This window comes from Dermacentor variabilis, chromosome 2 (genome assembly GCF_050947875.1).
Source record: "Dermacentor variabilis isolate Ectoservices chromosome 2, ASM5094787v1, whole genome shotgun sequence".
NCBI classification, from domain to species: Eukaryota; Metazoa; Arthropoda; class Arachnida; order Ixodida; family Ixodidae; genus Dermacentor; species Dermacentor variabilis.
Window position 1 is genome coordinate 185,275,615 of NC_134569.1, and position 17,994 is coordinate 185,293,608.

At 51.3% G+C, this 17,994-nt stretch overlaps 1 protein-coding gene across 1 annotated transcript in view; it reads left to right on the top strand.

Annotated features, from left to right (window-relative positions):
- The window catches only part of LOC142573000 (mannose-P-dolichol utilization defect 1 protein-like), an 80,536-nt gene that overhangs the window by 46,652 nt on the left and 15,890 nt on the right, over positions 1-17,994 (top strand). The window contains exon 4 of the mRNA XM_075682486.1: positions 1,777-1,981. Coding sequence (XP_075538601.1) covers positions 1,777-1,981 — 205 coding nt within the window. The remainder of the gene's footprint in view (positions 1-1,776; positions 1,982-17,994) is intronic.

A 17,994-nucleotide genomic window follows, 5' to 3' on the forward strand; every position in this document is an offset into this window, starting at 1 on the left:
GGGAGAGAGATAAGGCGTGTAAGGATTGGGAGGTCAATCCCATCGCTCGTAATCAGCTGTCAAGATTGGAGTCGGGCATGAATTAGAAGGTAGCTGGCCCATGCCGTCGTCCAACTTATCCACGCTGAGAACGTTGATGAAGGGAAGGACTGCTTCTCATTGAGAACGAGGAATATGGGTTTATTTACAGTAACTACATGCAGTTCATCAGTCTAGCATGACTGCGAGAGAAAGTGCATCAGTCTAACATGACTGCTTGAGAAAGTGTCCTGAGCAGCCGCACAACAGCGGTTTATAAACACTCGGTCCTCCCTCGATCCTAAGGTGAGGGAAACGGTCGTCCAGTCATCGTAAACAAGTCGCCTCTCTGCGGGACGGCTTACACAGACACACTCACACACACACACTTCTTTGCGCGAGGTTCACGGTCCGGAGCCGACGTCAGACGGACTTCGTAGAACTCGGGGCTTACGTCAGGAAAGGCGCCTTTTATTCCCCGAGCTGACACCCGCAGCGCGCCGCCAGGTGCCCATTGTCTTGCGTCTTGGACGGCGCGTGGGAAGGAGCCTCGAACTACGTTCCCGCGAGCACTCCCCCGCTCGCGGCAGACCAGGGCGGCGGTGGTGGGCTCAGTAACAATAGCTGGTCCGCCGATCGCATTTAGTCACAACGGCGACGAGGCTAGAGCGTAACGGTGGCGTTCCAAGAAAAAGTTGCCGCCGCTGTCGCAACTGGCTGGCAAAACTTGCACTTCAGCTGGCCGTTCTTAACATTAGAAACATTTGCTTGTCGTGGGCGCGCCTAGCACGATACTGCAGATGGAAAACTGTGAATGAAACGCAACGCGCAGGGTACGGCACGGCAGGAGCCCAGGCACACGCGATGCGCAAAACACACCACAACAGAGATTAAATAACATGCAGGGTTGCAAGTTGCTTGGATAACGTGCAGCACTGCGTACGCTAAGACGGGGTTCGGGCAAAACATGCGCATAACACTGCAGCTTTCCCGCTGCTGTGCCAAACATTTCTCTTTCTTTTTTGGTCGTTTCCTTTTTTTCTATAACTTGGTGAGTGCTCTAGGAGGCAGTGATTTTCTATGTTCGTTTGTAATAAAAACTGAGGATTCTTTTGATTTCGCATCGCACTGACTTTCTACTTCATGGAACATAAGAGTTTAGTTATTTGCTGGTCGCTTTGGTCCAATCGCTAAGAAAGCAAGCAGTTACAAGCATCCGTCTGTTTCTTTTTTTTTCTGAAATTGGGTATTACCCGCCTGGCTCGATTGCAATGCGGCGAAGTAATCTTGCTGTAGCCTGTTTCTTTTTCTTTTTTCTACAACTACTGCACTACGGCGCACGCACGCACGCACGCACGCACAGACGACATATAATGGAACTCGTTGCCGCACTAGCTCAATTCGCGCCTGTTTCGGTCGTACGAGTGCAACAAATTTAATTAATCACCATCCGACGCGAATTTCCGCAAATGTGGTTAAAACCTCGTGCTCCGTATCACCACTTATTTACATTTTAAGTGGCCCCTGGTGGTGCCCTCGGCAGTACAGTAGTAAAGCTCTATGCTCGTGACAATATGAAGTTCAAGGAGCGACATGACGCCGTCTGCTAAAACAAAATAAAAGAACACGGAAAGCCCGGATGATTACGCGCGCGGAGCCGTCGTGCAATAAACGTAATACGGTGATCAACGGCGTGCGGAACAGCGACCGTAAAGTCTCCCGTGCCCGCGTGCTGATGTGCCCGCCTGCTTGCTGCAGCTCGTGGGGCGAGGGCCTGTTCCTGATGCTGGAGACGGCGCTGATCGCGGCACTCGTGATGCGCTACCGGGGCCAGACGAGCCGCGTGATGGGCTTCACGGCCTCCTACGCCTGCCTGCTGGCCGTGCTGATGATGAAGGTGGTGCCCGTGCCCGTGCTGTGGTCGGCGCAGCTGCTCAGCCTGCCCGTCATCATCTGCGGAAAGGTGAGCCGGACAGTGGGGGTTGTTTCGCGGAACGGGTGCGGTGGGCGGAGAGCGAGGCGCCAGTCGGCACGCAGTATTAAGCTTGGTGACGCAGTATTAAACCTTGGGACCTCCCCCTGTATATCAGAATCGGTTTTTATTAAGATGATTAGAAAGATTACAAGATATTAATTACACAGAAGGAGGTCCCGAAGTCAAAGACTGCAAAGGGACCTCCTTTACAAACGTAATAAAACACAAATTACAGCAGTTCCAACGAATCGTTAACATGTAAGAGTTGCAGGTTTTAGTATGAATAGCATGCTTGAAAAATTACATGTGCATAAATGTCGTGAAAAAAAAAAAGCACATGTAACATAATCTCGTTGACAACTAATAAAAGTAACAGCGTAGGTGACGTGACGAACACGTCACCTACGCTGCTCAGGTACATGTAAAAGGTATACAGGCAAAATGCACAGGTACGTACCATTATAATGTATGTAATAAGCTTCAATTGAAAAGGACTTGGCTGCGAATCAAGTAAGGTTCTCCTCACAACTAGCGTTTGGCGCGTTTTCGCAGGGACGTTGCGACGCTGACGTCTGCGTTGTCTAATCTAATAAGGGCAGCCCCCTGGATGCCGCGCGTTAGTCTGCCAGACGCTCTCTGCACTCGCTCTCAAATCAAGAGTACACGATACAATCGCGCCCAGCATCCTGTGCTGGGAAATATTCGCTCACAGCCTTCTGACTTCGCGCCCGTTCAACGAAGAAGTATACGCGCAGACGACCTGGTCCAGCAATCTAGTGAACGGGACGCGTTGCACGAGCCAAGCCACAGCACGAGCTCGACGGACTTGGCGGTGATCGGTTTTCGATCTGCGGTTGTATACGCACACGCGGCGATGCCGAAACTTGCAACTTCCGCGGCGGTCGCATCTCGCGTAACGCCGCTGGCACGGTGGTTAATCGGCGAAATGCCGAGCGGCTCGTTACGCGTCGAAAGTGTTTCGGTCTGCCTGGCATCGCGAGCGTGTTCGAAGTTTCCACCGTGCAGCGAAAGTTAAAAAAAAAAAAAGAAAACTCTAAGAGTCATTGCACGTATAAGTCAGTCTCGTGTGTACGGCATTCGACTGGGAGGCATGCTTCGTTGACTTGGGTTCAGTTGCCCGGGCTGTTGCTGCCGCTGCGCCTTTCCCAATCGGCTCGCGGGTGGCCAGGCCTGTTAGCGCGCGGGCGAGCGTGCGTAGGGCTAATTGCGAACGCGGTTGCACGGGCTCTGCGACCCGCGGATTCCTGGCGCCACCATGCCTTGCTTGGCCGAACTCCTTGCTCGGCTGTCGGAAGGAGGAGGGGGGGGGGGGGAGAGAAATCGCGACGTGGAGAAATGAACCGGACTCGGACGCAAAAGTACGCGCCGTGTCTGTAGAAACACGCGCGCTCGCACGTTATCGAAAGGCGAGCGCTGTATTTTCGCTGGCGCCGCATGCGCTTCTCGCGCTCTCTTCCGCCACGAAAGGTGCATCGTTACGGCGGGTGGTCGAGTCCTTATATATCTGGGCGTGCAGTCGAGAGCCAGTTTATAAAAGAAAGCGTGCCCAAGAAAATAGTTCAATAACAGATACACCTAATTGCCTTGTATATTGAACTATTCTTTTGCGCATGCTTGTTATAAACTATGTATCGAAATACTTCGTATATTGACTTTTTTTTTGCTCATGTTAAGAACGCACCGCACCCCCAAAATGAGGGCGCGATCATGGGCAGTAGCGCGTTTCGCTTTCGCGGCAGAACTCGCCTCTGACAAATTAAATTGAATTTTTGTTACGGGTTTAATTGTTCTGTTCGAGTTTGTTGTCCGCAGCAAAGAAAAGGAGCAAGAAATGAATCCATTGTTGAAGACAAAAGTATATATGCATATGGTGGGCTCGAGGTTACCGGTATCTTGGAAGAACGCCAACATAGTCTTAACCCATAAGAAAAGGGACGCCAAAGTCTTCAAAACATTCACACACTCCTAGTTATGTGGGAACCCGCAATGTGGAGGAGGTTTCTTGAAAGGGAAAGTGTTTTGAGCCAAAGACCCGTTATTAAGAACGTAAGTAAGTCAGTGAGTGAGTAAGTAAGTGGCTCTGATCCCTTTTGACTCAGGGCAGGCGTTTGCCAATACCACAGGAGATGTTGAAAGGACGAGAGAAAAGAAAGTAAGGAGAGAAAGAATATAAAACGCAGTTTCGTCAGAGTCTATGAGGCGGTCCGGTTGGTCCGGTTCGCTGTACTCGAGGCGCTCCATCGCCGCGGCGACAGGTGGCAGCACCGTCCCGCTGCACCAAACTCGACATCTTGCATGCTGGTTGGTGACGCCGCAGACAACGCGCATTTGGGCCTTATTGTGGATAAAACAGGCTCGTAACGCTCGCAAATACGGTAACGGAACGAACCCACTGCGAAAGCCGGCCTCTGGGCGAAATTTGAGCGGAAGTCAACCAGCGGTCTTCAGCTTCAAGATTCGAGTACACTTGATGGCGCTGTTATTGATGCAGAACTCAGCAGAATGCAATGTCCTTCTTTCTTGTTATCGAAAAAAAAAAACGCAAATCAATGGTCACTTTCACTTCTGTTGATCAGTAAAGTGCCAGCTACAGTTCCGAGTGGACGCTGCTAACATCTGTGATGTCACGGGGAGCTATTGTACATGTAGCACGGGAAATTCAAGGTGCGATCGGCCACCAGTGTTTCGTTCTTTTGCTCCTTTGCTCACTCAAGCGAGACTCCGCGCACGGTAAGGCTAACGTTTCGGTTGTCTCAGACGTATATGGCGGGAAACCAGTTTAACTTGGTGTTTCTTTAAGTGTTAATCGATGCTACATTGCGGAGCTGCACACTGCGGGTATACGCACTCGGCTTCAGTTTAACTCACTGTGAACTAATCAGACAGACGAATCTTCGTGCTTTGGTGCCAGGGAACCGGCATTCTTCCTTTTCCTTTTTTTTTTTTTGCTTGAGTGGTATCACTGTGACATTGTTTTCTAAAAAATATATATATTTTCTTGCCCTTTTTTTTTTCTTTCGTGTACGCCACCGCACTCCCATGTGATCTCTTGAGAAGGTGGCGCATCCAAGGTCGGAAACGTGCCGTGCTTCCGCTGCGTCTGTTGTTGGCGCTTTCCCTTGTGCCAAGGAAGGCAGGCGTCCCTCTTCGTATTAGGCTCGCATCAGGGCCTATTAACCGCATTAATGGTGTCTTTGTCCTCCTCGGTGGGCGGTGCGCCCGTCGCGACAACAGCTATACGCATGCGTCGAACCGGGTGATAACTCCGCGCACTAATTTCTGTTGACACCACGAGTTCGAGGCTTTCAGCTGGAAGCTATGGACAGCTTATATATATATATATATATATATATATATATATATATATATATATATATATATCAGCCTATACGACGAAGTGTTTCCGCATGCCCGAAACTCTCCTGCGAGACGGCGCATGCGCGTATATACAGCCCCATCATGAGCGTGGGGGCACTGATTTCGAGAGCCGGTCTCCCCCCACCCGGAGGAGGCAATTAAGCGCCGATCCATTAATTATTACTCGGTCGGTAGTGGCGCTGGTCGGCCAGGCGTGTCCAATTCTCCGGCGGGCCGCCTGTCTGCGCGGCCGTGGAATTGGCCCGCCGCCGGCGATGGTGATCTATGGCCGATTCGCTGCCGCGACCGCACGCAGCATTGCATGTGCGCCGCCGTATACCTGCTTCGCCTCGCCCGTAAAAGATATAGCATAGCGCGGCCGTGTGTGCGGCTTCTTGAACGTTGTTTGGATCTGACTGCTGGTACGATCTGTTGGGAACTCGGCGCTGACGCCCGTGGTTGTACCTGGGTCGCAAGCCCCAAGGGTAGCGTTGGCCTGGCGGCCTGGGGTACAACTGGAAGCATCCGAAGGTCCCGGCAAAGCATGAGTCGACTGGTAACAACGAAACAACTTGTTTATTTTAACATCGCAAAGAGTTGGCGGTCAGGTTTGACCGAAGTAGAGAGACGGGAGAGCACTTCACTCAACAGAAGAAATCGGAGCCCTCCTTTTGGCGTCCGGGGGCAGCTGTTTTTATACTCTCGCAGTTGAGGGCAAGAAGGAACCCCTCAAAAGACGAGCACGTGAATGTACAATGGGCTAATGGTGACGCACACTGTCGTGGCGCTGCGCACGATCTCGTAGCACCCTGTCGTGGCGCTGCGCACGATCTCGTAGCACCCCGTCGTGGCGCTGCGCACGATCTCGTAGCACCCTGTCGTGGCGCTGCCGGTCGGACACAATGACTGTAACGAGAAGATGGTCCCTGCTTTGGCATCGCCTGTTTCGGGCACAATGACTGGAACGAGATCCCTGCTTTGGCATCGCCTGTTTCGGGCCCAATAACTGGAATGAGATCCCTGCTTTGGCATCGCCTGTTTCGGGCACAATGACTGGAACGAGATCCCTAGGCGGTCGCATCGCCGCAGACGCGCCTGGAAACACCTGGCGATGAGTGTTGCGGCGACGACGATCGGGCCAAAATGTCTGCCGCCCCGCCGCAGTCGCGCCGGCAAAACCACGTGTCGCAGGCGAAACGCAACAACGTGCAACGCGGGTGCGGGTGCTGGCCTATGTACGCGTAGCAACGGCTGTTTGAGATCCTACCGCTGGTACGATCTGTTGGGAACTCGGCGCTGACGCCCGTGGTTGTACCTGGGTCGCAAGCCCCAAGGGTAGCGTTGGCCTGGCGGCCTGGGGTACAACTGGAAGCATCCGAAGGTCCCGGCAAAGCATGAGTCGACTGGTAACAACAAAACAACTTGTTTATTTTAACATCGCAAAGAGTTGGCGGTCAGGTTGACCGAAGTAGAGAGACGGGAGAGCACTTCACTCAACAGAAGAAATCGGAGCCCTCCTTTTTTTGCGTCCGGGGGCAGCTGTTTTTATACTCTCGCAGTTGAGGGCAAGAAGGAACCCCTCAAAAGACGAGCACGTGAATGTACAATGGGCTAATGGTGACGCACACTGTCGTAGCGATGCCGTAGCACCATGACGAGCACGATCTCGTAGCACCCTGTCGAGCACGATCTCGTAGCACCCTGTTGTAGCGCTGCCGGTCGGGCACAATGACTGTAATGAGAGGATGGTCCCTGCTTTGGCATCGCCTGTTTCGGGCACAATGACTGGAATGAGAGGATGGTCCCTGCTTTGGCATCGCCTGTTTCGGGCACAATGACTGGAATGAGAGGGTGATCTTTTGCGGTCGCATCGCCGCAGTCGCGCCTGGAAACACCTGCCGATGAGTGTTGCGGCGACGACGATCGGGCCAAAATGTCTGCCGCCCCGCCGCAGTCGCGCCGGCAAAACCACGTGTCGCAGGCGAAACGCAACAGACCGCCCCGCCGGGGGAAGGAGATCCCGATGGACAGGGGACTGCATCCGCTGTCCGGAGGGATGTCGCTCGATGATGCTCATAACCGAAGTCGGGCGTCCCTCGACGTTTCTTGAGCGCAGCGCACAGAGAAGGCCTCGTTCTCTTGTTCAGGTTCGCACGGGACACTGCAAAGTGACTTCGGGAGAGTTCACATTTTTGTTCTCGTTCCCGGTAAGCGTTAAAACTACGCTGAAACTCAACCGCTCAGTCAGCAAGCACGGCACAACCCTCACTAAGCCCTGCCAGGCTCTTTCCCCTTTTTATACCACTGCCTAGTTCCTTACAGTAGTCTAGCATCACTCAGAACGCGTCCACAAATTGAAAACTTGCACTAGAAAGCATATCATCACTTTGAAACACTAAACAAAAGCAATATGTTAAAAAAAATCCTGCCTCAGGAAAAAAAACATCAGTAACAAACAATTTTGAGGCTGATTCCTACGTTAGGGGCTTCGACTTAAGCCATCGGCGTTACCGTTGAGACTCCCCTTTTTGTAACGCACCTCAAAGGAATATTGTTGTAAAGCGAGGCTCCAGCGCAGGAGGCGGCCATTTTTGGGAGAGATGGTCTGCAGCCATTGGAGAGGGCAGTGATCCGTCTCAATGATAAACCTCGAGCCGGCTAGATAGCATGACAATTTCTGAACGGCCCACACGAGACACGCACACTCTTTCTCGGTGGCGCTATACGCCTGCTCACGACTGGTCAGCTTACGACTAGCATACAGGACGGGGTGTTCTACTTCTCCATTTTCCCGTTGGCACAGTACAACGCCCATGCCTCGCTCACTAGCATCGCACTGAACAATGAACCCTTTTGTATAGTCTGGCGATCGTAGCACAGGCTGGCTTGTTAGGGCACTCTTTAGGGCGCTAAAAGCTCTTTCCTTTGTCTCGTCCCAGACGACTGTTTGAGGCTCTGTCTTTCTTAGAGCATCCGTCAGGGGAGCCGCGATATCAGAGTACCTAGGGATGTACCTCTGATAGTAGCCGGCGACACCTAAGAACGACCGAATATCGGTCTTTGTGCGCGGTTGCGGAAAGTCTCGCACAGCGGCCACTTTTATTTCAGAGTGGCGGCGACGACCCTGACCAATCACGTGACCGAGGTAGACAACCTCGGCCTGTGCTAACTGGCACTTAGGAGCCTTTACTGTCAAGCCTGCTTCGCGCAGGCGGGTTAGCACTGCCCGCAAGTGTGTCATATGCTCAGACCAGGATGCGGAGAATATCGCTACGTCGTCTAGATACGGTAAAGCGAATTCTTGCTGTCCCCGCAACACTTTATCCATGAGACTTGAAAAACAGTATGGCGCGTTCTTCAAACCAAAACTCAACACTTTAGGACGGAATGTTCCCATTGGTGAAATGAACGCCGCATACCTACTAGCCTCTTCTGTAAGTGGAACCTGCCAATAACCCCTGACAAGATCTAGGGTGGAAATAAACTGAGCGCTACTAACTTTCTCAAGGCGCTCCTCGATGTTAGGGATCGGATAAATTTGATCCTTAGTGATGGAATTAAGCCTGCGGTAGTCGACGCAAGGACGAGGTTCCTTGCCCGGTACCTCAACTAAAATCAAAGGGGAGGTATAATCACTCTCACCTGCCTCAATAACACCGAGCTGTAGCATTTTCTTTACCTCAGCCTCCATAATATCGCTCTGGCGGGGTGACACCCGATACGCCTTGGATCGTACTGGCTCTGGGGAGGTAAGTTCTATATCATGAGTAAGTACCGAAGTCCTACCAGGCCTCTCAGAGAACAGACCTTGAAACTCTTGTAATAGCTGGTGTAGTTCGGTTTTCTGCTCAGGCGACAGCGGCGCTTTACTGATAAGGTCACTAATGACTTGACCGGTGTCTTCCCTGTTCGTCACTGAGCCTAGTCCCGGAAGCTCGACCGGAAGCTCTTCAGGAACGTTTACCATCATGCACACCACTGCTTCCCTTTGTCTATAAGGTTTGAGCAGATTACAGTGGTAAACTTGCTGTGCTTTCCGCTTTCCTGGCAGACTTACCACGTAGTTAACGTCCGACAGTTTCTGAACAATTCGTGCTGGGCCCTCCCACTGCACGTCTAGTTTGTTGTTTAGCGATGTGCGCAATATCATGACCTCATCGCCAACCTCAAAACGACGGGCCCTGGCTGTCCGATCATAATAAACCTTGGCCCTCTGCTGGGCCTTTGTCATTGCTTCACCTGACAACTCCTGTGCCCTTCTTAAGCGTTCGAGGAGCTTAAGCACGTACTCCACCACGACTGGGTCGTCGCCCCTACCTTCCCACGATTCTCGAAGCATGCGAAGCGGAGATCGAAGCGAGCGACCGTACACCAGTTCAGCTGGCGAAAACCCCGTAGCCGCATGCGGCGCGGTCCTTAAAGCAAACATCACCCCAGGCAGACACAGCTCCCAGTCAGTTCGATGTTCAAAACACAACGCTCTCAACACGCGCTTCATGACGGAGTGGAGCTTCTCAACGGAATTCGACTGTGGGTGGTACACTGAGCTGTGTAACAGCTTTACCCCACACCTTTCGAGAAAAGTTGTCGTCAAAGCGCTAGTAAACACTGTGCCCTGATCTGATTGGATTTCCGCAGGAAAACCAACTCGCGCAAATATGGACAGTAGTGCATTAACTATCTCAACTGAGCTGAGTTCTTTAAGCGGCACTGCTTCAGGGAACTTTGTCGCTGGTCAGATCACAGTCAAAATGTGTCTGTACCCCGTGGCTGTTACCGGCAGAGGTCCCACAGTATCAATAACGAGCCGTCTAAAAGGCTCCGTTATGATAGGTACCAATTTCAACGGCGCCCTCGATTTGTCCCCTGGTTTGCCCACCCGCTGACAAGTGTCACATGTCCTCACGAAATGGTCTGCGTCCCGAAAACACCCTGGCCAATAGTACTCTTGCAAGAGACGGTCCTTAGTTTTCTTAACTCCTAGGTGTCCGGACCACGAACCCCCATGCGACAAGCGCAACAGATCCTGACGATAGCATTGAGGCACGATCAGCTGATCGAACTCCACTCCTCTTCGGTCTAGATACTTCCGGTACAGGACTCCACCTCTTTCCACAAAACGCGCAGTTTTCCTGGCGATACCTTCTTTGACATTGCAGCGTATGTTTTCTAGGCTACCATCCTTTTTTTGCTCGGCTATCAAAGCCGACCGGCTGACTTTTAGCAACCTATCAAGTCCGTCTGACGTAGGCGCGATGAGCAAATCAGTAGATAGCTCTTCTAACTTTCCCGTGTCGGGCGTTTCCTCTCCAGTATCTGGCGCCTTCAACGCTACAGACTCAATTTTATTCAGTTCGGGCGTGCTCTGAATATCAGCTTGCTGAGCCTCTGACCCTTTTTCGTTGTTTGATAACGTCGGCCCCGCAACTACCGCCTTTGCAGCGAGCTCCCGAACCTTCGATCTGGTTAAGGCCTGAACACTAGCTTCACCAAACAAAAGCCCCTTCTCGCGCAGGAGGTGATCGGACCTGTTTGAAAATAGGTACGGGTACTGGGGTGGCAGCATAGATGACACTGCCGCCTCCGTCTCAAGCGCTCCGAAAGGTCCTTCAATAAGCACCTTTGCTACTGGCAGACACACGCTATGAGCTTCCACGGCTTGCTTGATCCATGCGCACTCGCCCGTGAACATATGGGGTTCTACGTAAGACGGGTGAACTACATCCATCGTAGCTGCGGAATCGCGAAGCACTCGGCACTCTTTCCCGTTCACGAGGAGGTCTCGCATGTAAGGCTCGAGAAGCTTCATGTTCTCGTCAGTGCTGCCTATTGAAAAAAACACAACTTTTGGTGTTGTTTCCGGACACTGCGCCGAAAAGTGACCCGGCTTCTGGCACGTATAACAAACGCCCGCTCGCCTCATCTCGAACCGCTTTCTGCGTTTGGCTGCCGCCGTCTCTTTACGTCTGGTCGGACTGCTTTCACTCGCATCCGCACTACGCGTGTCCCCCTTTAATCTCATGGGTGTGAACTTCGGCCTCTCAAACTTCGAGCCAAATTCACCCTTTTGACCGTCCTTAGCTCCGCGAGCTCGACGCGTCACAAACTCCTCGGCTAGCTCAGCGGCTCTAGCCACCGTACTCACGTCTGGCCTATCCAAGACCCAGTATCGCACGTTCTCCGGTAACCGACTATAAAACTGTTCTAGCCCGAAACACTGCAGAACTTTATCGTGGTCACCAAACGCTTTCTCTTCTTTGAGCCACTCCTGCATGTTCGACATAAGCCTATACGCAAACTCTGTATAAGACTCACTTTTGCCTTTCTCATTTTCCCGAAACTTCCGACGGAACGCCTCCGCAGACAGCCGGTACTTTTTTAGAAGACTCGATTTCACTGTGTCGAAATCCTCTGCCTCCTCTCTATCCAAGCGAGCGACTACGTCGGCCGCCTCGCCGGGTAACAAAGTGAGCAAGCGCTGTGGCCACGTTTCCCGAGAGAACCCCTGCTTCTCGCACGTTCGCTCAAAGTTAACCAGGAACAAACCAATGTCCTCTCCAAGCTTAAACGGCCGCATCAGGTCAGTCATTTTGAACAATACGCGTTCTCCTGCACCGTGTGCCTGACTTCCATTACGAGCGCGTTCCATCTCTACCTCAAGACGCTTCATTTCCAAAGCGTGTTGACGGTCACGCTCTTGTTGCTCTCGCTCTTTCTGTTCTTTAAGTTCGCGCTCCTGTTTCTCTTTTTGCTCTTTAAGTTCGCGCTCCTGTTTCTCTTTTTGCTCTTTAAGTTCGCGCTCCTGTCTTTTTGACCTCTCCTCAATAGTCTCAAGGCATTCCGACAGCTCGTCATCCTCAGCCTCTAACTCAAGAATAGCCTTTAGCAGTTCAGGTTTTCTTAGTTTGTCTGAGACATCCAGACCCAACTCTCTTGCAAGCTCCAACAATTTCGGTTTGCGCAACGACTTCAAATCCATGGCTGCTCTGAATGCTGCTTTCTCTACTGCTTACTATTGTCTTGCCGCAAACTAACCCGGCAGCAACGACAACCACAATTACCAGCTCTGTTTCTGACACTAACAAAAAGCCTGGCAAAGCTCAGAAGAAGAAAGTCCCGCACTCACCAAACCTCGCAGCCAAGAGTCCAGCGCAGTCGTTCCGCTGCAGGCAACCAGTCATCACACAGGGCTCGTTGCACTGCTCCCGGATCGTCGTTGAGCTGCTCAGCATACAGTCAACTGCATCTCTTCGCTGCTGGCCTCCGTTGTCGCGATCTCACCGCTGGCAGACAGTTGTTTGAAGTCGGAGGCGATCCCACCGCTGCCACCAGATGTTTGAGATCCTACCGCTGGTACGATCTGTTGGGAACTCGGCGCTGACGCCCGTGGTTGTACCTGGGTCGCAAGCCCCAAGGGTAGCGTTGGCCTGGCGGCCTGGGGTACAACTGGAAGCATCCGAAGGTCCCGGCAAAGCATGAGTCGACTGGTAACAACAAAACAACTTGTTTATTTTAACATCGCAAAGAGTTGGCGGTCAGGTTGACCGAAGTAGAGAGACGGGAGAGCACTTCACTCAACAGAAGAAATCGGAGCCCTCCTTTTTTTGCGTCCGGGGGCAGCTGTTTTTATACTCTCGCAGTTGAGGGCAAGAAGGAACCCCTCAAAAGACGAGCACGTGAATGTACAATGGGCTAATGGTGACGCACACTGTCGTAGCGATGCCGTAGCACCATGACGAGCACGATCTCGTAGCACCCTGTCGAGCACGATCTCGTAGCACCCTGTTGTAGCGCTGCCGGTCGGGCACAATGACTGTAATGAGAGGATGGTCCCTGCTTTGGCATCGCCTGTTTCGGGCACAATGACTGGAATGAGAGGATGGTCCCTGCTTTGGCATCGCCTGTTTCGGGCACAATGACTGGAATGAGAGGATGGTCCCTGCTTTGGCATCGCCTGTTTCGGGCACAATGACTGGAATGAGAGGGTGATCTTTTGCGGTCGCATCGCCGCAGTCGCGCCTGGAAACACCTGCCGATGAGTGTTGCGGCGACGACGATCGGGCCAAAATGTCTGCCGCCCCGCCGCAGTCGCGCCGGCAAAACCACGTGTCGCAGGCGAAACGCAACACGGCATACCTGTCTTTCTTTAAAGTGACGCCAAAGACTAAACCCGACATCAGTTTTACACTTGTACGGTGCAGTGTCTCAAACGTACAAAAGTGCGTTCGTTTGGTTTGGCTGGTACGTGGCTTATTAGTTGTGCCGTTTGAGTATGTATATATATATCGCGAAATTTCCGAATAGAATCGAGTACGAATGTTCGATTTAAAAAAAAAAAAGGAAAGGAACAACCTTCGAATATGGAGTGGAATGCGGTCGTTTCTTACCAAATTAAGTGTACTTAAACGTTGGCGTGGAGTCCGCCTAAATGAAGAAACTTCATTACTCGCAATATTTGATCAGCGTAATGCCGTTCGCAGCTGGAACTCCACTCAGCTGAGGAGTTTGTGAATGAGAAACTGGCGAAAAGTGATCGTATTTGACGTGCACGAAGAGCACGTCACCGGCTGCGCAGGCGGATCGTTCTGTTCCGTCCAACGAGCAGAGTGTAATGCTGCAGCGCGGCACGTCGTTTTAACGTGGCGAGATTGTCCAAATAAATGAAATTCCGAGCCTTAATCGAGAGAACAAATTTGTAGGCTGCTTTAAAGCAAACGACCCTTCCTTGTACGAATGGAAAGTATTGAGCGCAGGTTACCTGCTCCATGCGTTCTCTCCGGAACTGCTGCATATCGGCGCAACAACCTCGGATTTCCTGCCGCAGAATCACTCGCAACGGTCACCACCTACTCGCGTAGGTCGTTGCCTCTTAATCGTGTTCGGCCAGCAACAAGTATTCGACGATTTCTAGCAGGTAATTCTCAAACTTAATCGAATAACTGAGGCTGTTCGATTCGTATTCGAAATTTCTAGTATTCGCACACCGGCTGCGCGTATTTTAGGCAAGAAGCGGGCCGAACACTGGACACACGGATCATAGCACCACACCGAACGCAGTGCTTCGTTGTGCCTTGCCCTGTGTGTCCCGTCGGTGCGCTTTTCTTCTCCGAATGAGCTCTCGAACGTCTGTTTCGAAGTCTTTGGTAACGACCAGCAAAATACCTGCTTCCTAAAACAGAATATAGGAAGAGTGACAAGGAGAGACAAATATGAAGCATTGTTTACTTAACAATTAAAATTAGGCGTGCACGAATTTTCTAGACTTTCGAATAGAGTATTACCCTATGCGACTCAGTCTTCGTATCCAGTGGTCACTATTCGCCACTACGAATATTTAGCACATATTTCGCAATCGTCAACTGTGCTCAATCAAGCGTGAAATCGGAGCAGAAGTACGATAAGTTTCATACCCGCAGCCATAGCATGGGCACACCACATGAGAAGTTAGGTAGTGGAGCAAGCTACGTCGCTCAGTGAACCAGACTGTACCGGATGAAGCGCGATTACTGTCAATCTCCGAAGAGGCCTGGGTTTGCGAACAAGGCAGGTTTGTTCCTAATTCTCCATTTATGCTTTCAATAAGCAACCCTTCACGACGTGCCATGTGATGAGGAAAACTTGCTAACTAGAATGCGAAAATTGTTTTATGGTAATGGTGTTCGATATTTGATTCCATTCGCTTCTCTTGCTGTTCGATTCGTATTCGATTGGGTCTCAACAAAGACTATTTGCACACCCCTACTCATTGTTTGGCTATACCTTCTGATGTCACCCGACTCTTGGCGGATTCCCCACAGTGGCGTGCCATTAGTAAGGGAAAATCGAACCAAACCTCCTGTTACCGGTGCACTGAACGGAAAATTGTATTTTGTCGGGCAGTCGCCCTGTTTTAGACAAATTTTGGCGTTCAGTACAACCCCGCAACATGGACCTCGAGTTCCATCAGGGCAGTCGGCAGGCCCGTAGTGAAGCCATTTGGCGACGCTACGGCTCGCAAGATGGAGTGGTCTACACAGACGCAGCCAGACACCCTCGCGGTGACCTCATGACCGCGGTGGTAGCGGATCACAACGGAGGATTGATAGAACACACAACAATCACGGCTGGCCGAGTGGTGGAAGCGGATAAAACAGCGATTGCCATGGTCATACATGCGGAAGCGAATACCGTCATCAGCGACAGCAAGCAGGCCATCGGCAATTTCGTCCGCGGTAGAATTTCCTAACAGGCGTACCGGGTCCTCACACGACGCCCCCTAAGCGGCTTGAAAACCCTCGTGTGGACCCCTGCTCACGCGGCTGTGCCCGGCAACGCGTCGGCTCACAGTTTAGCTCGAGATGTCGCGCGCCGAGCCTCGTCCGCGGATGCGGGCGGCGTGAATGAGGAGGAGAGACACGAGGAACCCTGCGAGACTTATCATGAAATAGCCCATAGGTAGCCCATAGGTATCGCTTGAGGCGACGCGCGCTCCCACCACCGGCCTCTCGATAAAACGCAAGCGGTCGCGTTTCGGCGACTTCAGACAAACACCTACCCACACCCAAAGTACATTAACAAAATCACAGGGGGAAAGGAAAGCGACCAATGTAGGCTCTGTTCAGAAACAGGAACACTCACACACATAATGTGGGAATGCACCTCGCTCCCGTTTTCTCATCCCCCCGTCAGCAGCGAGACTGAATGGACAGCGTGGCTCAGTTCCGGGGACGCCGACCGACAGCTTGAACTGGTGGATTAGGCGGAGAAGGCCAAGCAGGCCCAGGACCTTGCTTGAGCCCAATCCCTGAGCCACGTCCCCCTTTACCCTTCCCCCTTTCAATAAAGTTTATCACCACCACCAGTACAACCTGACGTCAACCTGCCCAGAAGTGCCGGGAAAACGAAGCCGTTACCATCAACTTTCCTTGGAAAAAAAAAGATCAGCACACGCACTTCTTGGCGTTACTATAGCTGACGAGGCCAACATCACCCGCGAAGAAGCGGACTCCGAGGATTTAGTCAGAGTTAGTCACCAGGCGGCCGATCTCAAACAGTCGGTCCGCAGAAGAAGTGGCCACGACGCAGTGTCAGTCAAGGACACCCCCCTCCCCCCAAATATATATATATATATATATATATATATATATATATATATATATATATATATATATATATATATTATTTATTTATTTATTTATTTCAAAGTACCTTACAGGCCCCAAAGGGAGCATTGAGTAAGGGGGGCGTCATTGAACAAATGACAAGAGAAAACAGATATATGAGCGCTAAAAAATGTGAGAGTCAAAAATGTTTGTAATGATCACATGCTTCCAAAAGAGTGTTAAAATATATAAACAGTGTTAAAACAGTGTCAATATATATATATATATATATATATATATATATATATATATATATATATAATATACAAATTAGCCTAGTAGGGGCCGGAACATTGCTTTGCGTGTACGCAGGAGCAGCAAATGCAACGAAATCGACAGTTGTTAAAAACATTTAATGACAGCGCTGAACTCTTCAATGAGTGCAGCGTGAAAGGTCGTTGTGTCTGACTCTGTCGACGGTAGAAAGGAAAATAAAAAAAAAAGTTACTAGGTTGATCTTTGTTTTAAAACGAGACGTTATTGATGCTATGTCAACAAATCATTGACCTCTACGAATAGTCTACGCTTGCGATATCTGTGACGTCTCAAGGAAATGCGCCGCTATCGTAATGAAACGGCCGTAATTTTTAAACAAAACGAGTTGCTTCACTCTTTATTGAGAATGACGCGGTAACAGCACCGATCGCCGCGAGCTTTGCTCTGCCGTGGGGCAGCATGACCGCGGATGGCCTGCGGTTGTCCGAACGACGGCCACCATAACGACAGCGGCGCAGCTCCCGAGTTGAAACCTGCATGCATGTGCAACGGCGGCAGCGCCCACGGCCATTCAAACGGCTCCACAATCATTTTCGGACGCTCGGCAAACTTCTGCATAAACGCTGTCTGCTCGTGAGGGCTTACTCGCGCTGTCTACATAGACGGATGCGTGTTTACATCAGGCAGGACGGTCTTTGGACATTTGGTGCCATTGCGCCTTATGCGGTGAAATAGGTGACGATTGGGTGAGCCCGCAGTTGGACCTCTGAAGAAGGACGCCGCTTGGCGGCCTACAGAGGAGGGGTCTTCCTAACGCGAGCATCCAAGCCGTATAGTGCTCCTCGAGAGAGGTGGCAGTGCATGGTTAGAAATTTAGTTCTTCGCCCTTTGATTGGCTTCTTTGGGAACACCGAGTTGGTCAGCGTTCGGCGAAACAATCGGGTTTTACCATCAGAAAGAAGCACCGAGGTGAAACAACTACTGGGCGAACAAACACAAGGCAAGTGAACGCGCCAGAAAACAAGGAGGAAGGTTGAGAACAGGGCAGCAGTGGCATTTAGCGGGATATATTCTATACAAAAATGCTAAATTTTCGCCCGCGGACAGCGCCATACGTGCAGCATCGACCCCCTTCATAAATGTGCTATGTCACGTTATTTGTCACTCGTCCTTCGCCGCTGTCGTGCGTGCTTACTATACAAGCCGATTCCATATCAAGCTGCTGCGTTATGTTCTACCTGCTATGTTTCGCGGTATTGTTGGGCG